The sequence below is a fragment of the Oncorhynchus masou genome, unplaced genomic scaffold (assembly GCF_036934945.1).
Source record: "Oncorhynchus masou masou isolate Uvic2021 unplaced genomic scaffold, UVic_Omas_1.1 unplaced_scaffold_643, whole genome shotgun sequence".
In the NCBI taxonomy this organism is placed as follows: Eukaryota; Metazoa; Chordata; class Actinopteri; order Salmoniformes; family Salmonidae; genus Oncorhynchus; species Oncorhynchus masou.
In genome coordinates, this window is record NW_027012865.1 from 135,507 (window position 1) to 159,000 (window position 23,494).

At 47.6% G+C, this 23,494-nt stretch overlaps 1 protein-coding gene and 3 non-coding genes across 4 annotated transcripts; 1 reads left to right on the plus strand and 3 right to left on the minus strand.

Moving 5' to 3' along the window:
* Positions 1–7,890, plus strand: LOC135536608 (zinc finger protein 660-like). Its single transcript, XM_064962894.1, has 2 exons — positions 1–888; positions 6,284–7,890. The coding sequence occupies exons 1-2, from the start codon at positions 237–239 to the stop codon at positions 7,180–7,182; spliced, it is 1,551 nt and encodes a 516-aa protein (XP_064818966.1). The 5' UTR covers positions 1–236; the 3' UTR covers positions 7,183–7,890.
* Positions 7,891–21,317: 13,427 nt separating this feature from the next.
* LOC135536633 (U6 spliceosomal RNA) lies at positions 21,318–21,424 on the minus strand. Its single transcript, XR_010455027.1, has one exon. It is a non-coding gene; the product is annotated as a U6 spliceosomal RNA (small nuclear RNA).
* An 831-nt stretch (positions 21,425–22,255) lies between these two features.
* Positions 22,256–22,362, minus strand: LOC135536634 (U6 spliceosomal RNA). Its single transcript, XR_010455028.1, has one exon. It is a non-coding gene; the product is annotated as a U6 spliceosomal RNA (small nuclear RNA).
* Positions 22,363–23,196: 834 nt separating this feature from the next.
* Positions 23,197–23,303, minus strand: LOC135536635 (U6 spliceosomal RNA). The gene has a single exon (XR_010455029.1). It is a non-coding gene; the product is annotated as a U6 spliceosomal RNA (small nuclear RNA).
* Positions 23,304–23,494: the final 191 nt, after the last annotated feature.

Consider the following 23,494-nt stretch of genomic DNA (forward strand, 5'->3'; position numbering starts at 1 on the left):
GTCGACTACTGAATCAGCCACATCGGTAGCTTGCTAGCCGACATAAAACCGAATAATTGAAGCTACTTTGACTATTTTGTGTATATTAATATGTGTTTTAGACACAATTGTTTGTACGTATATAGGTGTTAACTTAACGTACTTGTTCAATGTATTAATTTGTTCAGATTGATTTGATTCTGAGCCTCGCACTAGGCTAGTCGCTAATGCTACCTAGCTAGCATACGTCCCTTACCATGAGCTCACTAAGCTACTCGCCCCTTGCTAAAGAAGAGGATGTCTATTGGACGGAGAAAGGAGCTCTGGAGCTGAACATTGTCGTAAAAGAAGAAGATGATAATAGTACAGTGAAAGAAGAAGAAGCTTTCAGAATCAAACAGGAGGAAATCACACCGACAGAAGAACAGGAGGATGTTGTCGTGAAAAAAGAGAAAGATCTTTTTGGAGTGAAAGAGGAAGAGGGGATAGAGGCTGTCGCGGTGGTAGAGGAGGAGGTAGAAGCTTTCAGAATCAAAAAGGAGGAAGACGAGTCTGTTATAGTGAAAGAAGATAAATATATTTTTGTAGTGAAAGAGGAAGATGTAGAAGCTTTCAGAATCAAAAAGGAGGAAGAGGAGGATGTTATCGTGAAAAAAGTAGAAGAACCTTTTAGAGCGGAAGAGGACGATATCTCAATGAAGGTAGAGGGGATAGAGGCTGTCAGAGTGGAAGAGGTAGAAGCTTTCAGAATTAAACAAGAGGAAGATGAGGATGTTATAGTGAAAAAAGTAGATGAACCTTTTAGAGAGGAAGAGGACAATATCTCAATGAAGGTAAAGGAGGAAGACGTTTTGGGAGTGAAAGAGGAGGAAGGAGATGAAGAGGAGACTGAAGATCTGATTAACACCAGTGAGTATTGTCTTAAAAACGGGCATAGACTCCGCACTATCTACACATGAATAGGTTGTTCAGTACTATAGGAATTGTTAAAGGGACAATCTGATTGGTACATGGACTTTTACATTAATAATATTTAAGCTCTCAAACTGTTCTATGTATGTAGGGTTTTCAGCCATTACATTCACCCACATTTGGCTCCATGTAAACTACAATTCCGACGCTGTGCTCCAACAGTTTTAGAAAACATGCTGATATGCCCGTTTTAGTTCATGTCAGCGACAAAGATTCTTTGAAATAGAAAAGAGACATAGTGTAGCAGTTTTGCACGGATCTAAACACTGTGTATGGCTCCAATTGACAAACTAAACTTCCTCCCCAGTTAGCTTACACACAGGTGTTCGGAAGCATGCTAAATATTCAAATCAAGCTTTATTTATACAGCACATTTCAGACATGGAATGCAAAACAATGTCCTTCACAGGAAATAAATAAAAACACTGAAAATAAAACTGAAATATTTACCACAAAACACATAAGGGGATATACAATGAAAGAACAACAGTAAAAACTGAAACCTTCACCAAACAACACATGAAGAGTATCAATACAACTGAGTGACTACAAAGCAACCTGAGGAAAAGCGCTGCTGAAAAGGTGTTGATCTCTTTTAAACATGTCCACAATTTCAGCCCCCCTCAGGTTCTCTGGCAGGCTAGTCCAGAGGCTGGGGGCTTATTAGGCTACCTGCTGGGGCGGCAGGTAGCCTAGTGGTTTGAGTGTTAGCACTAGTAACTGGAAGGTTGCAAGATAGAATCCCCGAGCTAACAAGGTGAAAATCTGTCATTCTGCCCCTGAACAAGGCAGTTAACCCACTGTTCCTAGGCTGTCATTGAAAATAAGAATTTGTTCTTAACTGACTTGCCTAGTTAAATAAAGGTAAAATGAAATTTAAAAAAAAACTCAAGGCTGCCTCTCCATGCCTCCTGGTCCCCCTCAGGTTCTCTAGCAGGCTAGTCCAGAGTCTGGGGGTTTAGTATAACTAAAGGCTGCCTCTCCATGCCTCCTGGTCCCCCTCAGGTTCTCTAGTAGGCTAGTCCAGAGTCTGGGGGTTTAGTATAACTAAAGGCTGCCTCTCCATGCCTCCTGGTCCCCCTCAGGTTCTCTAGCAGGCTAGTCCAGAGTCTGGGGGTATAGTATAACTAAAGGCTGCCTCTCCATGCCTCCTGGTCCCCCTCAGGTTCTCTAGCAGGCTAGTCCAGAGTCTGGGGGTATAGTATAACTAAAGGCTGCCTCTCCATGCCTCCTGGTCCCCCTCAGGTTCTCTAGCAGGCTAGTCCAGAGTCTGGGGTTTTAGTATAACTAAAGGCTGCCTCTCCATGCCTCCTGGTCCCCCTCAGGTTCTCTAGCAGGCTAGTCCAGAGTCTGGGGGTATAGTATAACTAAAGGCTGCCTCTCCATGCCTCCTGGTCCCCCTCAGGTTCTCTAGCAGGCTAGTCCAGAGTCTGGGGGTTTAGTATAACTAAAGGCTGCCTCTCCATGCCTCCTGGTCCCCCTCAGGTTTTCTAGCAGGCTAGTCCAGAGTCTGGGGGTATAGTAACTAAAGGCTCCCTCTCCATGCCTCTTGGTCCCCCTCAGGTTCTCTAGCAGGCTAGTCCAGAGTCTGGGGGTATAGTAACTAAAGGCTCCCTCTCCATGCCTCCTGGTCCCCCTCAGGTTCTCTAGCAGGCTAGTCCAGAGTCTGGGGGTATAGTAACTAAAGGCTGCCTCTCCATGCCTCTTGGTCCCCCTCAGGTTCTCTAGCCGGCTAGTCCAGAGTCTAGCCGGCTAGAGAACATGACCAACCAAGCTTAGCTTCAGAAGCAAGCCAGCAGTGGTATGCAAGGTGGTATGCTGCTGACCTAACATTACCCCATAATGGCAAAGCAAAAACAAGGTTTTTTAGAAAACTGAAATACCTTATTTACATAAGTATTCAGACCCTTCGCTATCAGACTAGAAATTGAGCTCAGGTGCATCCTGTTTCCATTGATTATCCTTGAGATGTTTCTACAACTTGGAGTCCACCTGTGGTAAATTCAATTGATTTGGACATGATTTGTAAAAGCACACACCTGTCTATATAAGGTCCCACAGTTGACAGTACATGTCAGAGCAAAAAACAACCTATGAGGTTGAAGTAATTGTCTGTAGAGGTCTGAGACAGGACTCTTCCTAGAGCTGGCTGTCCGGCCAAACTGGGGGCAAAGGGCCTTGGTCAGGGAAGTGACCAAGTATCTGATGATCACTCTGACAGTGTTCCTCTGTGGAGATGGGAGAACCTTCCAGAAGTACAACCATCTCTGCAGCACTCCACCAATCAGGCCTTTATGGTAGAGTGGCCAGACGGAAGCCACTCCTCAGTAAAAGGCACATGACAGCCCACTTGGAGTTTGCCAAAAGGCACCTAAAGACTCTGACCATGAGAAACAAGAAACCTGTTATAACACATTATCCAGATATCTTAGTGATGGAGCAGCAGGTAGCCTAGTGATTAGAGCGTTGGACTAGTCACCGAAAGGTTGCAAGATCGAATCCCCGAGCTGACAAGGTAAAAATCTGTCGCTCTGCCCCTGAACAAGGGTAGGCCGTCATTGAAAATAAAAATGTGTTCTGAACTGACTTGCCTAGTTAAATTAAGTTACAATGTAAAAATAATAACACCTCAAGGACTCTCACCATGAGAAACAATATTCTCTGCTCTGATGAAACCAAGCTCAAACTCTTTTGGCCTGAATGCCAAGCGTCACGTCTGGAGGAAACCTGACGGTGAAGCATGGTGGTGTCAGCATCATGCTGTGGGGATGTTTTTCAGCGGCAGGGACTGGGAGACTAGTCAGAATCAAGGGAAAGATGAACGGAGAAAAGTACAGAGAGATCCTTGATGAAATCCTGCTCCAGAGCTTTCAGGACCTCAGACTGGGGGCGAAGGTTCCCCTTCCAACAGGACAACGATCCTAATCACACAGCCAAGACAACGCAGGAGTGGCTTCAGGACAAGGTCTCTGAATGTCCTTGAGTGGCCCAACCAGAGCCCGGACTTGAACCCGATCAAACATCTCTGAAGAGACCTGAAACTAGGTGTGCAGCAACGCTCTCCATCCAACCTGACAGAGCTTGAGAGGATCTACAGAGAACAATGGGATAAACTCCCCAAATACAGGTGTGCCAAGCTTGTATCATCATACCCAATAAGACTCGAGGCTGTCATCACTGCCAAAGGTGTTTCAACAAAGTACTGAGTAAAGGGTCTGAATACTTATGTAAATGTTATATTACAGTTGTTTTTTTTATAAATTAGATACAATTTCTAAAATCCTATTTTTGCTTTGTCATTTATGGGTTATTGTGTGAGTAGATTTATGAGGAAAAAAAATAATTTAATCAATTTTAGAATAAAGCTGTAACAAAATGTGAAAAAAAGTCTGTATACTTTCTTGTATATAAAAATAGCTAATTAGCACTGATGTATATACAGTCGTTGCCAAACGTTTTGAGAATGACACAATATACATCTGCTGCCTCAGTTTGTATGATGGCAATTTGCATATACTCCAGAATGTTATGAAGAGTGATCAGATGAATTTCAATTAGTTGCAAAGTCCCTCTTTGCCATGCAAATGAACTGAATCCCCCCTCAAAAAAACATTTCCATTGCATTTCAGCCCTGCCACAAAAGGACCAGCTGACATCATGTCAGTGATTCTCTCGTTAACACAGGTGTGAGTGTTGACGAGGACAAGGCTGGAGATCACTCGGTCATGCTGATTGAGTTCGAATAACAGACTGGAAGCTTCAAAAGGAGGGTGGTGCTTGGAATCATTGTTCTTCCTCTGTTCACCATGGTTACCTGCAAGGAAACGTGCCATCATCATTGCTTTGCACAAAAAGGATATGCTTTGCACATGCAAGGATATTGCTGCCAGTAAGATTGCACCTAAATCAACCATTTATCGGATCATCAAGAACTTCAAGGAGTGTGCAGCAATTGTTGTGAAGAAGGCTTCAGGGCACCAAAGAAAGTCCAGCAAGCGCCAGGACCGTCTCCTAAAGTTGATTCAGCTGCGGGATCAGGGCACCACCAGGACAGAGCTTGCTCAGGAATGGCAGCAGGCAGGTGTGAGTGCAACTGCACGCACAGTGAGGCGAAGACTTTTGGAGGATGGCCTGGTGTCAAGAAAGGCTGCAAAGAAGCCACTTCTCTTCAGGAAAAACATCAAGGACAGACTGATATTCTGCAAAAGGTACAGGGATTGTACTGTTGAGGACTGGGGTAAAGTCATTTTCTCTGATGAAGTGTAGGGGCTGTTCCCCCCCTCCTCTACACCATCATATATCAGTGTAGGGGCTGTTCCCCCCCTCCTCTACACCATCATATATCAGTGTAGGGGCTGTTCCCCCCCTCCTCTACACCATCATATATCAGTGTAGGGGCTGTTCCCCCCCTCCTCTACACCATCATATATCAGTGTAGGGGCTGTTCCCCCCTCCACTACACCATCATACAGCAGTGTAGGGACTGCTTCCCTGTAGCAGTTACAGATCCATACAGCCTCCATCCTACTAAACTACACTGTAGCAGTTACAGATCCATACAGCCTCCATACTACTAAACTACACTGTAGCAGTTACAGATCCATACAGCCTCCATCCTACTAAACTACACTGTAGCAGTTACAGATCCATACAGCCTCCATCCTACTAAACTACACTGTAGCAGTTACAGATCCATACAGCCTCCATCCTACTAAACTACACTGTAGTAGTTACAGACTCATACAGCCTCCATCCTACTAAACTACACTGTAGCAGTTACAGATCCATACAGCACTGTAGCAGTTACAGACCCATGGAGTAATGGAGTAATGAAGAGATCTACGGGACTTTAGCGAGGTGCAGCTCACCTGATACAGGATGCAGTGATTAAAACTGTCACCTCATACAGGATGCAGTGATTAGGCAAGTCAGTTAAGAACAAATTCTTATTTTCAATGACGGCCTAGGAACAGTGAACTGCCTGTTCAGGGGCAGAACAACAGATTTGTACCTTGTCAACTCAGGGGTTTGAACTTGCATCCCTCCAATTACTAGTCCAACGCTCTAACCACTAGGCTACCCTGTCGCCCCAAGTTGCTTTGGATAGTGACCATACTATTCTCTTAAAGCCACACAGTGTAAAATACATGGGTCATGTGAACAATGGAGCACATGCATCACATGCTAAGAGACAATGGAGCACATGCATCACATGCTAAGACCACTTGACTGTAAGTCTGTCTGGATAAGAGAGTCTGACTAAATGACTAAAATGTATGTGGAGATTTCATTCAGGTCTCCCTGTTTTAACCACTCTGTTTGTCTTTGGCAGAAGAGCGACCCGACTTAGAGGAACCAGAGACGTCTGAACCAGCGAGACGACACCACTGTTCCCAGTGTGGAAAGAGTTATACCCATTTAGGGAATCTTAAAAACCACAAGAGAACACATGCAGAGAAGAAGTCTTACAACTGTTCCCAGTGTGGAAAGAGTTTTCACCATTTAGGGAATCTTAAAAACCACAAGAGAACACACGCAGAGAAGAAGTCTTACAACTGCTCTCAGTGTGGAAAAAGTTTTAACCATTTAGGGAATCTTAAAAACCACAAGAGAACACACGCAGAGAAGAAGTCTTACAACTGTTCCCAGTGTGGAAAGAGTTTTAACCATTTAGGGAATCTTAAAAACCACAAGAGAACACACGCAGAGAAGAAGTCTTACAACTGCTCTCAGTGTGCAAAGAGTTTTACTCGTTTACGTAACCTAAAATCGCATGAGAGACGACACACAGGAGATAAGCCTTACCAATGCTCTCAGTGTGGTAAGAGATTTATTGAGTCAACAGAACTGAAAGTTCATAAGAGAATACACACAGGGGAAAAACCATTCCAATGCTCTGAGTGTGGAAATACATTTTCCCGATCAGGGGACCTGAAATCACATGAGAGAATACACACAGGGGAAAAGCCTTACCACTGTTCCCATTGTGAAAAGAGTTTCAGTTGGTCAGGGCAACTGAAAGAGCACAAGAGAATACACACAGGTGAAAAGCCATTCCAATGCTCGCAGTGTGAAAAGAGTTTTACTCAGATTGGGAACCTGAGAACACATGAGAGAATACACACAGGAGAGAAGCCATTCCATTGCTCTCAGTGTGGAAAGAGTTTTACCCAATTAAGGAGCCTGAAAAGTCATGAGAGGGCACACACAGTGGAGAAGCCTTTCCAATGATCTCAGTGTGAAAATGGTTTTACCCGGTTAGGGTACCTGAAAACACATGAGGTGACACACAAAGGAGGGTAGCCTCACCTCTGCTCCCAGTGTGAAATTCATTAGAGTTAACTGCACCTCAGATTGCAGCCCAAATACAGGGTTACCCAAGTATGTGTCACAGCATCATCGGACTGAGCTTGTTGTCATTGCAGGCAATCTCAATGCTGTGTGTTACAGGGAAGACATCCTCCTCCCTCATGTGGTACCCTTCCTGCAGGCTCATCCTGACATGACCCTCCATGACCCTGAGTGATTTCTTGCAAGACAGGAATGTCAGTGTTCTGCCATGGACAGCAAAGAGCCCGGATCTCAATCCCATTGAGCACGTCTGGGCCCTGTTGGATCGGAGGGTGAGGGCTCGGGCCATTCCCCCCAGAAATGTCCGGGAACTTGCAGGTGCCTTGGAGGAAGAGTGAGAACGGGCAAATCTGGTGCAGTCCATGAGGAGGAGATGCACTGCAGTACTTAATGCAGCTGGTGGCCACAGCAGATACTGACTGTTACTTTTGATTTTGAACCCGCCCCCTTTGTTCAGGGACACATTATTCAATTTCTGTTAGTCACGTGTCTGTGGAACTTGTTCAGTTTATGTCTCGGTTGTTAAATCTTGTTATGTTTATACAAATATTTACTCGTGTTAAATTTGCTGAAAATAAACTCAGTTGAGAGTGAGAGGATGTTTCTTTTTTTGCTGAGTATATTTTACAATGTAGAAAATAAAGAGAAACCCTTGAATGAGGAGGTGTCAAGTTTTGACTGGTCCTGTATATATAAGCTTAACTCAGGAAGACTAGCTGAGATGCAGTTTAGTAGGATGGAGGCTGTATGGGTCTGTAACTGCTACAGTGTAGTTTAGTAGGATGGAGGCTGTATGGATCTGTAACTGCTACAGTGTAGTTTAGTAGGATGGAGGCTGTATGGATCTATAACTGCTACAGTGTAGTTTAGTAGGATGAGGGCTGTATGGATCTGTAACTACTACAGTGTAGTTTAGTAGGATGGAGGCTGTATGGATCTGTAACTGCTACAGTGTAGTTTAGTAGGATGGAGGCTGTATGGATCTGTAACTGCTACAGTGTAGTTTAGTAGGATGAGGGCTGTATGGGTCTGTAACTGCTACAGGGAAGCAGCCCCTACACTGCTATATGATGGTGTAGAGGAGGGGGGGGGCAGAAGCAGCCCCTACACTGATATATGATGGTGTAGAGGAGGGGGGGAACAGTCCCTACACTGATATATGATGGTGTAGAGGAGGGGGGCAGAAGCAGCCCCTACACTGATATATGATGTTGTAGAGGAGGGGGGGAACAGCCCCTACACTGATATATGATGGTGTAGAGGAGGGGGGGGACAGAAGCAGCCCCTACACTGATATATGATGGTGTAGAGGAGGGGGGGGGACAGAAGCAGCCCCTACACTGATATATGATGGTGTAGAGGGGGAGAACAGCCCCTACACTGATATATGATGGTGTAGAGGGGGAGAACAGCCCCTACAATGATATATGATGGTGTAGAGGGGGAGAACAGCCCCTACACTGATATATGATGGTGTAGAGGGGGAGAACAGCCCCTACACTGATATATGATGGTGTAGAGGAGGGGGAGAACAGCCCCTACACTGATATATGATGGTGTAGAGGGGGAGAACAGCCCCTACACTGATATATGATGGTGTAGAGGAGGGGGAGAACAGCCCCTACACTGATATATGATGGTGTAGAGGAGGGGGTGGAACAGAGAAGAATGACCTGGGAGAGCTTGAGGAGGAGGATGACCCCACTCGCTCCTTGCACGCCCTCAATGGGAGTCTCCCACCAGTCTCTCCACTCAGGAAGACCAGTCCACCGCCCCCTGATCCCACTCAACCCATACCAGCTACCAGTCCACCGCCCCCTGATCCCACTCAACCCAACCCATCCCAGCTACCAGTCCACCGCCCACTGATCCCACTCAACCCATCCCAGCTACCAGTCCACCGCCCCCTGATCCCACTCAACCCAACCCATCCCAGCTACCAGTCCACCGCCCCCTGATCCCACTCAACCCAACCCAGCTACCAGTCCACCGCCCCCTGATCCCACTCAACCGAACCCAACCCAGCTACCAGTCCACCGCCCCCTGATCCCACTCAACCGAACCCAACCCAGCTACCTGTCATCACACCCCCTGATCACACTCAACCCAACCCATCCCAGCTACCAGTCCACCGCCCCCTGATCCCACTCAACCCAACCCATCCCAGCTACCTGTCATCACACCCACTGATCCCACTCAACCCAACCCATACCAGCTACCAGTCATCACACCCACTGATCCCACTCAACCCAACCCATCCCAGCTACCTGTCATCACACCCACTGATCCCACTCAACCCAACCCATACCAGCTACCAGTCATCACACCCACTGATCCCACTCAACCCAACCCATCCCAGCTACCTGTCATCACACCCACTGATCCCACTCAACCCAACCCATACCAGCTACCAGTCATCACACCCCTGATCACACTCAACCCAACCCATCCCAGCTACCAGTCCACCGCCCCCTGATCCCACTCAACCCAACCCATCCCAGCTACCAGTCCACCACCCACTGATCCCACTCAACCCAACCCATACCAGCTACCAGTCCACCACCCACTGATCCCACTCAACCCAACCCATACCAGCTACCAGTCCACCGCCCACTGATCCCACTCAACCCAACCCATACCAGCTACCAGTCCACCGGCCACTGATCCCACTCAACCCAACCCATCCCAGCTACCAGTCCACCGCCCCCTGATCCCACTCAACCCAACCCATCCCCACCCACTGATGACACAACGGAGGAGGTGGACACTGCACCCGCTGCCAATCAGGACACGGAGGATGACGTCAGTGCCGATCCACATCCTAAACAGCTCACATTACCTAAGTTTCCTTCCATTCATAACTATTAATCCAACCCTTCCCCAGGACATATCTATTTCCAGGAGTACATAGGACCTGATGGGGTTAGTGGATACCAGGAGAACATAGGACCTGATGGGGTTAGTGGATACCAGGAGAACATAGGACCTGATGGGGTTAGTGGATACCAGGAGAACATAGGACCTGATGGGGTTTAGTGGATACCAGCAGTACATAGGACCTGATGGGGTTAGTGGATACCAGGAGAACATAGGACCTGATGGGGTTTAGTGGATACCAGCAGTACATAGGACCTGATGGGGTTAGTGGATACCAGGAGAACATAGGACCTGATGGGGTTAGTGGATACCAGGAGAACATAGGACCTGATGGGGTTAGTGGATACCAGGAGAACATAGGACCTGATGGGGTTAGTGGATACCAGGAGTACATAGGACCTGATGGGGTTTAGTGGATACCAGCAGTACATAGGACCTGATGGGGTTAGTGGATACCAGGAGAACATAGGACCTGATGGGCTTAGTGGATACCAGGAGAACATAGGACCTGATGGGGTTTAGTGGATACCAGCAATACTTACGGCCTGATGGGGTTGGTGGATACCAGGAGAACATAGGACCTGATGGAGTTAGTGGTTACCAGCAGTACATGGGACCTGATGGGGTTAGTGGATACCAGCAGTACATAGGACCTGATTGGGGTTAGTGGATACCAGGAGAACATAGGACCTGATGGGGTTTAGTGGATACCAGCAGTACTTAGGACCTGATGGGGTTGGTGGATACCAGGAGAACATAGGACCTGATGGAGTTAGTGGATACCAGCAGTACATAGGACCTGATGGGGTTAGTGGATACCAGGAGAACATAGGACCTGATGGGGTTTAGTGGATACCAGCAGTACTTAGGACCTGATGGGGCTGGTGGATACCAGGAGAACATAGGACCTGATGGGGTTAGTGGACACCAGGAGAACATAGGACCTGATGGGGTTTAGTGGATACCAGCAGTACATAGGACCTGATGGGTTTAGTGGATAGCAGGAGTACATAGGACCTGATGGGGTTAGTGGATACTAGCAGCACATAGGACCTGATGGGGTTAGTGGATACCAGGAGAACATAGGACCTGTTGGGGTTTAGTGGATCCCAGGAGAACATAGGACCTGATGGGGTTAGTGGATACCAGGAGAATATAGGACCTGATGGGGTTTAGTGGATACCAGGAGAACATAGGACCTGATGGGGTCAGTGGATACCAGGAGAACATAGGACCTGATGGGGTTAGTGGATACCAGGAGAACATAGGACCTGATGGGGTTAGTGGATACCAGGAGAACATAGGACCTGATGGGGTTAGTGGATACCAGGAGAACATAGGACCTGATGGGGTCAGTGGATACCAGGAGAACATAGGACCTGATGGGGCTAGTGGATACCAGGAGAACATAGAACCTGATGGGGTTAGTGGACACCAGGAGAACATAGGACCTGATGGGGTTTAGTGGATACCAGCAGTACATAGGACCTGATGGGTTTAGTGGATAGCAGGAGTACATAGGACCTGATGGGGTTAGTGGATACTAGCAGCACATAGGACCTGATGGGGTTAGTGGATACCAGGAGAACATAGGACCTGTTGGGGTTTAGTGGATCCCAGGAGAACATAGGACCTGATGGGGTTAGTGGATACCAGGAGAATATAGGACCTGATGGGGTTTAGTGGATACCAGGAGAACATAGGACCTGATGGGGTCAGTGGATACCAGGAGAACATAGGACCTGATGGGGTTAGTGGATACCAGGAGAACATAGGACCTGATGGGGTCAGTGGATACCAGGAGAACATAGGACCTGATGGGGCTAGTGGATACCAGGAGAACATAGAACCTGATGGGGTCAGGGGATACCAGGAGAACATAGGACCTGATGGGGTCAGTGGATACCAGGAGAACATAGGACCTGATGGGGCTAGTGGATACCAGGAGAACATAGAACCTGATGGGGTCAGTGGATACCAGGAGAACATAGGACCTGATGGGGCTAGTGGATACCAGGAGAACATAGAACCTGATGGGGTCAGTGGATACCAGGAGAACATAGGACCTGATGGGGTCAGTGGATACCAGGAGAACATAGGACCTGATGGGGCTAGTGGATACCAGGAGAACATAGAACCTGATGGGGTCAGTGGATACCAGGAGAACATAGGACCTGATGGGGTCAGTGGATACCAGGAGAACATAGGACCTGATGGGGTTAGTGGATACCAGGAGAACATAGAACCTGCTGGGGTCAGTGGATACCAGGAGAACATAGAACCTGATGGGGTTAGTGGATACCAGGAGAACATAGGACCTGATGGGGTTAGTGGATACCAGGAGAACATAGAACCTGATGGGGTCAGTGGATACCAGGAGAACATAGGACCTGATGGGGTTAGTGGATACCAGGAGAACATAGAACCTGATGGGGTCAGTGGATACCAGGAGAACATAGGACCTGATGGGGTCAGTGGATACCAGGAGAACATAGGACCTGATGGGGCTGGTGGATACCAGGAGAACATAGGACCTGATGGGGTCAGTGGATACCAGGAGAACATAGGACCTGATGGGGTTAGTGGATACCAGGAGAACATAGGACCTGATGGGGTTAGTGGATACCAGGAGTACATAGGACCTGATGGGGTTAGTGGATACCAGCACGTGGTCCTCCTGGCCAGGAGTCTGATGAGGCTGCAGGAGGGGCCATGGATCTCTAATAAGCACATAGAGGAGATCATGGCTCTCTGGGGAAACCTTCCACAGAAAGACAAGGCGGCAGTGTCCTACCTAGAGAGGCTCCGGGACCGAGTCCTGCAGGGGCACTGCAGGGGCAACAATTCAAAGACCTCAACCGCGAAGGGGGAAGAGAGTATGAAGGGGGAAGGGGGAAGAGAGTGTGAAGGGGGAAGAGAGTGTGAAGGGGGAAGAGAGTGTGAAGGGGGAAGAGAGTGTGAAGCGGTACGTACTGCAAATTCTTCTAAACTCACTACAACACATAAAGACATGAGTGTATTTCTCATTAACGTGATGTTTCCCTTTTGTTAACTTAATCTGCCTTCAGCTCCCTGCTTGGCCAAGGCTCTGGACCTGCTCAGTGGCCCAACACTAGCAGGACAGTGGAGGCCATTTTTGTGGAGCTGTGCGATACTTGGAAACCGGGTCAACAGGTGGGCTACATTCTTGGGGGATTACAGAAGAATCAGAACCATGCTGCTGGTCAGCACGAACCTGAATGTCCACACAAGGCTGCAACTGTTCCAGGTCAACAAGTTGACCTTGACACAGTGGTAAGTTGGATACTTTGGTATATTTGATTGTGTAGTTCACCGGTTGACAGTGTTACTGATAACAATTAAGATATTTCATGTTTTTCCACACAGGTACAACAAACAGATATCCTCCATGTAGAGAGAGTGACCTTGCACCAGAACAGAGGGAGGAGTCAGGCCCCTTCCACTCTGCACCAGACCAGAGGGAGGAGTCAGGCCCCTTCCACTCTGCACCAGACCAGAGGGAGGAGTCAGGTCCCTTCCACTCTGCACCAGACCAGAGGGAGGAGTCAGGTCCCTTCCACTCTGCACCAGACCAGAGGGAGGAGTCAGGTCCCTTCCACTCTGCACCAGACCAGAGGGAGGAGTCAGATCCCTTCCACTCTGCACCAGACCAGAGGGAGGAGTCAGATCCCTTCCACTCTGCACCAGACCAGAGGGAGGAGTCAGGTCCCTTCCACCAGACCAGAGGGAGGAGTCAGGTCCCTTCCACCCTGCACCAGACCAGAGGGAGGAGTCAGATCCCTTCCATCCTGCACCAGACCAGAGGGAGGAGTCAGGTCCCCTTCCACTCTGCACCAGACCAGAGGGAGGAGTCAGGTCCCCTTCCACTCTGCACCAGACCAGAGGGAGGAGTCAGGTCCACTTCCACTCTGCACCAGACCAGAGGGAGGAGTCAGGTCCCTTCCATCCTGCACCAGACCAGAGGGAGGAGTCAGGTCCCCTTCCACTCTGCACCAGACCAGAGGGAGGAGTCAGATCCCTTCCACTCTGCACCAGACCAGAGGGAGGAGTCAGGTCCCCTTCCACTCTGCACCAGACCAGAGGGAGGTGTCAAGCCCCTTCCACTCTGCACCAGACCAGAGGGAGGAGTCAGGCCCCTTCCACTCTGCACCAGACCAGAGGGAGGAGTCAGATCCCTTCCATCCTGCACCAGACCAGAGGGAGGAGTCAGGTCCCTTCCACCCTGCACCAGACCAGAGGGAGGAGTCAGGTCCCTTCCACTCTGCACCAGACCAGAGGGAGGAGTCAGGCCCCTTCCACCCTGCACCAGACCAGAGGGAGGAGTCAGGCCCCTTCCACCCTGCACCAGACCAGAGGGAGGAGTCAGGTCCCTTCCACTCTGCACCAGACCAGAGGGAGGAGTCAGATCCCTTCCACCCTGCACCAGACCAGAGGGAGGAGTCAGGCCCCTTCCACTCTGCACCAGACCAGAGGGAGGTGTCAGGCCCCTTCCACTCTGCAGCAGACCAGAGGGAGGAGTCAGGTCCCTTCCACCCTGCACCAGACAAGAGGGAGGAGTCAAGCCCCTTCCACTCTGCACCAGACCAGAGGGAGGAGTCAGGCCCCTTCCACTCTGCACCAGACCAGAGGGAGGAGTCAGGCCTCTTCCACTCTGCACCAGACCAGAGGGAGGAGTCAGGCCCCTTCCACCCTGCACCAGACCAGAGGGAGGTGTCAGGCCCCTTCCACTCTGCACCAGACCAGAGGGAGGAGTCAGGCCCCTTCCACCCTGCACCAGACAAGAGGGAGGAGTCAAGCCCCTTCCACTCTGCACCAGACCAGAGGGAGGAGTCAGATCCCTTCCATCCTGCACCAGACCAGAGGGAGGAGTCAAGCCCCTTCCACTCTGCACCAGACCAGAGGGAGGAGTCAAGCCCCTTCCACTCTGCACCAGACCAGAGGGAGGAGTCAAGCCCCTTCCACCCTGCACCAGACCAGAGGGAGGAGTCAGGCCCCTTCCACTCTGCACCAGACCAGAGGGAGGATCCACTCTGCACCAGACCAGAGGGAGGAGTCAGATCCCCTTCCACTCTGCACCAGACCAGAGGGAGGTGTCAGGCCCCTTCCACTCTGCACCAGACCAGAGGGAGGTGTCAGGCCCCTTCCACTCTGCACCAGACCAGAGGGAGGAGTCAGGTCCCTTCCACTCTGCACCAGACCAGAGGGAGGAGTCAGGCCCCTTCCACTCTGCACCAGACCAGAGGGAGGAGTCAGATCCCTTCCATCCTGCACCAGACCAGAGGGAGGAGTCAGATCCCCTTCCACTCTGCACCAGACCAGAGGGAGGTGTCAGGCCCCTTCCACTCTGCACCAGACCAGAGGGAGGTGTCAGGCCCCTTCCACTCTGCACCAGACCAGAGGGAGGAGTCAAGCCCCTTCCACTCTGCACCAGACCAGAGGGAGGAGTCAGGCCCCTTCCACTCTGCACCAGACCAGAGGGAGGAGTCAGGTCCACTTCCACTCTGCACCAGACCAGAGGGAGGTGTCAGGCCCCTTCCACTCTGCACCAGACCAGCGGGAGGAGTCAGGTCCCTTCCACCCTGCACCAGACCAGAGGGAGGAGTCAGGACCCTTCCACTCTGCACCAGACCAGAGGGAGGAGTCAGGTCCCTTCCACCCTGCACCAGACCAGAGGGAGGAGTCAGGCCCCTTCCACTCTGCACCAGACCAGAGGGAGGAGTCAGGTCCCTTCCACTCTGCACCAGACCAGAGGGAGGAGTCAGGTCCCTTCCACCCTGCAGTCTGGAGCACTTCCGTACGAAGGACACCAATGCTCTAAATGTGGCCAACCCCAAAACATGTGAATTTGGACACAGTGTGTGTATGGAACTGTGAGATTCTGTGCTACTACCTCTGGGGGTCCAACGGTGGAGGAGTGGCTCGCACTGATGAGGTCCCAGCATGGTGTTAGCCAGGCCCAGGAAACACTGAATGACTGGTGTCTACATTGTGTTTGTAAAGTAGTTTTTATGTTATTTCTTGGTCATTTTTTTATGGGATTCATCTTCATTCACCTTAACTTGTACATACATCTCTTGTATATTTATTTATTTAATGTAACCTGTTTTAAACTAGGCAAGTTGTTTTTATGTTATTTACAATGACGGCCAACACCGGCAAAACCCGGACGACGCTGGCCAATTGTGGGGGGGCAGGGTAGCCTAGTGGTTAGAGTGTTGGACTAGTAACCAGAAGGTTGCAAGTTCATAGCCCTGAGCTGACAAGGTACAAATCTGTCGTTCTGCCCCTGAACAAGACAGTTAACTGTTCCTAGGCCGTCATTGAAAATAAGAATTTGTTCTTAACTGACTTGCCTAGTTAAATAAAGGTAAATAAATTGTGCACCGCCCTATGGGACTCCCAATCACGGACTCCTTAACTTGTACAGTGTTGACAATCAATAATAATTTAATTCAAGTTAATTGAATACATAAAAAAATATATATATAATTCTCCCTTGAAATTAATTTTGATTTATATTCATACACTCTTTATAAAGTTCAACAAATACAAAAATACAAGTAAATCGGTGATACTTTTCTACTCAGTCAATAAAGACACAAAAACACAAATAATACAACCAGTCAGTCTCTACTCAGAGACTTGAGATGACCAGCAGATACTAGAGGTGACAGCAGAGACTTGAGATAACCAGCAGATACTAGAGGTGACAGCAGTGACTTGAGATAACCAGCAGATACTAGAGGTGACAGCAGAGACTTGAGATGACCAGCAGATACTAGAGGTGACAGCAGAGACTTGAGATAACCAGCAGATACTAGAGGTGACAGCAGAGACTTGAGATGACCAGCAGATACTAGAGGTGACAGCAGAGACTTGAGATGACCAGCAGATACTAGAGGTGACAGCAGAGACTTGAGATGACCAGCAGATACTAGAGGTGACAGCAGAGACTTGAGATAACCAGCAGATACCAGAGGTGACAGCAGAGACTTGAGATGACCAGCAGATACTAGAGGTGACAGCAGAGACTTGAGATAACCAGCAGATACTAGAGGTGACAGCAGAGACTTGAGATAACCAGCAGATACTAGAGGTGACAGCAGTGACTTGAGATGACCAGCAGATACCAGAGGTGACAGCAGAGACTTGAGATAACCAGCAGATACTAGAGGTGACAGCAGAGACTTGAGATAACCAGCAGATACCAGAGGTGACAGCAGAGACTTGAGATAACCAGCAGATACTAGAGGTGACAGCAGAGACTTGAGATAACCAGCAGATACTAGAGGTGACAGCAGAGACTTGAGATAACCAGCAGATACTAGAGGTGACAGCAGAGACTTGAGATAACCAGCAGATACCAGAGGTGACAGCAGAGACTTGAGATAACCAGCAGATACTAGAGGTGACAGCAGAGACTTGAGATGACCAGCAGATACTAGAGGTGACAGCAGGGAGTCAACCCCCCCCCCATCCCCTGTGACGCCCACTAATCTCTGATTGGTTGCTGCACACCTTCACTTGTTGAAGTTTGGGAGAGTCTCAGAGATAGTCTCAGTTGTTCCCCCAAGATCTATTACTCAAGATAAATAGAGCGTTCAATAGGCCAGGCGTTTGGGACTGTGATCAATGCAGTCCATACCTCTACAGACCCTAAACAAAGAAGGTAACTTGTTTTAAAATATTTTTTTAATATGAACTTTTTATGTATCTGAATATTTGTTATCCTTTTCAGTGTATCGGCTAATTCTTTATTTTGGTTATCACAGCTACATAGGCTGGATAAGGCAGTTCAACACCTTGCCTGGGACAAGAATGCATACTGTCCAACACTATATTTGGATAAAAGGATCAATAGAGGAGGGAAGCCCAAAAGACCCAGCTACAGTGTAACGGAATAAAAAAGGCAGACGAGGAAAGAGAGAGGAGCCCCGCGGCGTGTTGGCCCCCAGCCCCGCGGCGTGTTGGCCCCCAGCCCCGCGGCGTGTTGGCCCCCAGTTCTGAACAAGATGGCCATGGATCTTTTGTGCAGGGGCCAAAACAATTAGTTTATTTTACTGTGTGCTTGATCTTGTGTATTCTGAACTAATTTTTTTTACCTTTATTTAACCAGATAAGAACAAATTCTTATTTTCAATGACGGCCTAGGAACAGTGGGTTAACTGCCTGTTCAGGGGAAGAATGACAGATTTGTACCTTGTCAGCTCGGGGTTTTGAACCTTCCGGTTACTAGTCCAACGCTCTAACCACTAGGCTACCCTGCCACCCCAAATACCAGTACAGAGTCAATGTGGAGGCTATATACAGCGGGTAACAGTACAGAGTCAATGTGGAGGCTATATACAGGGGGACCAGTACAGAGTCAATGTGGAGACTATATACAAGAGGTACCAGTAAAGAGTCAATGTGGAGGTTATATACAGGAGATGCCAGTACAGAGTCAATGTGAAGACAATATACAGGATATATCCCATATCTCCCATGTCTTCTTGGGTTGGAAATCTACATTTTGCCACTTTCTCTCGTGATTTCAGGTCCTCTGGAAATGTCTTTCCACAATGAGAGCAGTGGTATGTCTTCTCCTGTGTATGTATTTTGTCATGCTCTTTCAAGCCCCTTATCTGAACAAAACCCTTTTCACACTGGGAGCAGAAGTGAGGCTACCCTCCTTTATGTGTCACCTCATGCGTTTTCAGGTTCCCTAACCTGGTAAAACGCCTTCCACACTGAGAGCATTGGAATGGCTTCTCTCCTGTGTGTGTCATTTCAAGCGTTTTCAAGTTCCCTAACCGGGTATAACTCTTTCCACACTGCAAGCATTTGAATGGCTTCTCTACAGAGTGTTTTCTCTCGTGCTTTTTCTTGTCCCCAAATGATAAATAGATATTTTCACACTTGGGGCAATGATAGGGCTTATCTCCTGTGTGTGTTCTCTCGTGCTCGTTCAGTTGTCCTGACCAGCTAAAACTACTTTTACAATGGGAACAATGATAAGGCTTTTCCCCTGTGTGTGTTCTCTCATGAGATTTCAGGTCCCCTGATCGTGAAAATGTCCTTCCACACTGAGCATTGGAATGGTTTTTCTCCTGTGTGTATTCTCTTATGCTCGTGCAGATGTGTTGACTGGATAAATCTCTTTCCACACTGGAAGCAATGGTAAGGCTTGTCTTCTGTGAGCATTATTTGATGTATTTCAAGACTCCCTAACCGTGTAAAACTCTTTCCACACTGAGAGCAGTGATAAGGCTTTCCCCTGTGTTCTATTGTGATTCAGGTTCAGGTTCCTTGATAGGGAAAATCTATTTTTACACTGGGAGCATTGGAAAAGCTTCTCCCCCGTGTGTGTCATCTCATGCTTTCTCAGATTCCATACTCGGGTAAAACTCTTTCCACATGGAGAGCAGTTGTAAGACTTCTTCTCTGCATGTGTTCTCTTGTGGTTCTTCAGGCTCCATAAACGGGTAAAACTCTTTCCACACTGGGAACAGTGTTGTCGTCTCACTGGTTCAGACGTCTCTGGTTCCTCTGAGTCGGGTCTCTCTTCTACCAAAGACAAACAGAGTGGTTAAAACAGGGAGACCTGAATGGAATCTCCACATGCATTTTAGTAATTTAGTCAGACCCTCTTATCCAGAGAGACTTACAGTCAAGTGCTCGTAGCATGTGATGCATGTGCTCCATTGTTTACATGACCCATGTACTTTACACTGTGTGGCTTTAAGGGATTAGTATGTTCACTATCCAGAGCAACTTGCAGTTAGTGCATCCATCTTAAGATAGCTTGGTGAGACAACCACAACAGTGATAGTAAATAGTTTCCCTCAGTTAGTGCATCCATCTTAAGGTAGCTCAACTCAATTTGGTTGAAACTAAGTTTGGCTGTTGAGCAATTAAGCTGGATAGCTAACGCTACCTTACCCGAAAATATCCGATGGCGGAGTGAAGAAAAACCGTTGGAACAGTGACACATCAAGCTCTTCAACATTCCAATAATCCTTCACAAGGTTTCTCAGTTGGTACCAAATTGGGACACTTACCGACCAGAACTGGACAAAATATGTTTCAGAGGACGTGAAAATTCTAGTCTCCCCTCCCATCAACAATATAAAACATTTTCCCACCATCTGCCATGGAGTTGCCTTGCTTGCCATAACCCAAACCCTTGCAACACCATCAAAGTCGGTACGCCGTTTGCCCAGCTGAAGCCACCTGACACCTGAGTTCGGCCTCATCCCTGGTGCCAGCTGGGAAACCTACCAAGGAGACCACCACCATAGTTTATATAACACAGCGCAGCAAACTGTGTTCTGAGGTCAAGTGTTAAAAATATTACAAAGAAAATTTCCACCACTTTATACTATAACCAGTTAAACTACGACTCCCAGACTGCATTGCAATGCCCCACTGGAAAATGTTAGTCCAATTGACTAAAACATCACTAAAATCAAAGGACATCATGACAACTGCAGGCAGGGTAACCTAGCGGTTAGAATGTTGGACTAGTAACCGCAAGATCGAATCCCAGAGCTAACAAGGTAAAAATCTGTCGTTCTACCCCTGATCAAGCTGACTAACACGCTGTTCCTAGGCCTTCATCGAAAATAAGAAATTGTTCTAAAATGACTATTCTCTTTCTCTCCTTTTCTCTTTCCCTCTCTGAGTCTGACTTTGATGTCTGATTAAAATGTTGTGACAAGTTCAAGTTTGTTATGTTTAATACAACTGGACTAAAATTGAACCCAAGTCTCTCTCCAATTCATTTGTAGATTTTGAATAAAGTTGGACTCAGAGTGCAACCTTGTCTCACTCCCCAATTCATTTCTAAACTTTGAATAAAGTTGAACTCAGACTGCAACCGTGCCTAACTCGACAATTATTTGTCTACATGTTGAATAAGTTGGTCTCAGGCTGCAACCTTGTCTCACTCCCCATTTCAAAATAAGGAAGGCTTCACAAATTTTCCTGTCATTCTACTGTAGACTGAGCTTCTCTCATCCAGCATTTCCCCTCCTCCTTAGACTAGTCTGAGGGGAATGGATAATTTATTCCCCCCGGGTCACTACCGCCCAATCTTCTCTGTTTGGTTCCAATTTCTCTGTGTCTCGACGTGTGAGGAAAATAAGGAGCGCTTCACGGATTTGCGTGTCATCCTTTCGCAGGGGCCATGCTAATCTTCTCTGTATCGATCCAATTTTAGTATATGTGCTGCCAAAGCGAGCACAATGCAGAGGTATGAGAGGCCCTCATATATAGATCACAATCCCTCTGAAGGTTCTGGTCATGGTTGGGGTCAAACAGAGTTCAGACCCTCAAAAACCACCCCTAGAATATTGCTGTGATGTTGAAACTTTCTTTGGAGATGTAGAACTTGAAATAGAATTGACTTTAGATTTTTTAAAGATTGATCTTAGACTAAAATGTAGTTTAAAAACAAAGCCTTTTATGATTCAGGACTCTTGGTCTGTAACCCCTCCCTCACCTGCTGCTGCTTTTAGTTGCTCCTCCCCAAGTCTTTGTTCCCCTGCCCCGACCACTTCCCACGTTTTCTGCAACATGGCCTGGCCAAGGATACTTATAGCTAACTCCCCAATTCGAGAGAGAGAGAGAGAGACTGACTTTGACGTCTGTTTAAAATGTTGTGACATTCAAGTTTGTTATGTTTAATACAACTGGACTAAAATTGAACCCAAGTCTCTCTCCAATTCATTTGTAGATATTGAATAAAGTTGGAACAGAGTGCAACCTTGTCTCACTCCCCAATTCATTTCTAAACTTTGAATAAAGTTGAACTCAGACTGCAACCGTGCCTAACTCGACAATTATTTGTCTGCATGTTGAATAAGTTGGTCTCAGGCTGCAACCTTGTCTCACTCCCCATTTCAAAATAAGGAAGGCTTCACAAATGTTCCTGTCATTCTACTGTAGACTGAGCTTCTCTCATCCAGCATTTCCCCTCCTCCTTAGACTAGACTGAGGGGAATGGACAATTTATTCCCCCCGGGTCACTACCGCCCAATCTTCTCTGTTTGGTTCCAATTTATCGACGTGTGAGGAAAATAAGGAGCGCTTCACGGATTTGCGTGTCATCCTTTCGCAGGGGCCATGCTAATCTTCTCTGTATCGATCCAATTTTAGTATATGTGCTGCCAAAGCGAGCACAATGCAGAGGTATGAGAGGCCCTGATATATAGATCACAACCCCTCTGAAGGTTCTGGTCATGGTTGGGGTCAAACAGAGTTCAGACCCTCAAAAACCACCCCTAGAATATTGCTGTGATGTTGAAACTTTCTTTGGAGATGTAGAACTTGAAATAGAATTGAATTTAGATTTTTTTAAAGATTGATCTTAGACTAAAATGTAGTTTAAAAACAAAGCCTTTTATGATTCAGGACTCTTGGTCCGTAACCCCTCCCTCACCTGCTGCTTTTAGTTGCTCCTCCCCAAGTCTTTGTTCCCTTGCCCCGACCACTTCCCACGTTTTCTGCAACATGGCCTGGCCAAGGATACTTATAGCTAACTCCCCAATTCGTAGAGAGAGAGAGAGAGAGAGACTGACTTTGACGTCTGTTTAAAATGTTGTGACATTCAAGTTTGTTATGTTTAATACAACTGGACTAAAATTGAACCCAAGTCTCTCTCCAATTCATTTGTAGATATTGAATAAAGTTGGAACAGAGTGCAACCTTGTCTCACTCCCCAATTAATTTCTAAACTTTGAATAAAGTTGAACTCAGACTGCAACCGTGCCTAACTCGACAATTATTTGTCTGCATGTTGAATAAGTTGGTCTCAGGCTGCAACCTTGTCTCACTCCCCATTTCAAAATAAGGAAGGCTTCACAAATTTTCCTGTCATTCTACTGTAGACTGAGCTTCTCTCATCCAGCATTTCCCCTCCTCCTTAGACTAGACTGAGGGGAATGGACAATTTATTCCCCCCGGGTCACTACCGCCCAATCTTCTCTGTTTGGTTCCAATTTATCGACTTGTGAGGAAAATAAGGAGCGCTTCACGGATTTGCGTGTCATCCTTTCGCAGGGGCCATGCTAATCTTCTCTGTATCGATCCAATTTTAGTATATGTGCTGCCAAAGCGAGCACAATGCAGAGGTATGAGAGGCCCTCATATATAGATCACAACCCCTCTGAAGGTTCTGGTCATGGTTGGGGTCAAACAGAGTTCAGACCCTCAAAAACCACCCCTAGAATATTGCTGTGATGTTGAAACTTTCTTTGGAGATGTAGAACTTGAAATAGAATTGAATTTAGATTTTTTTAAAGATTGATCTTAG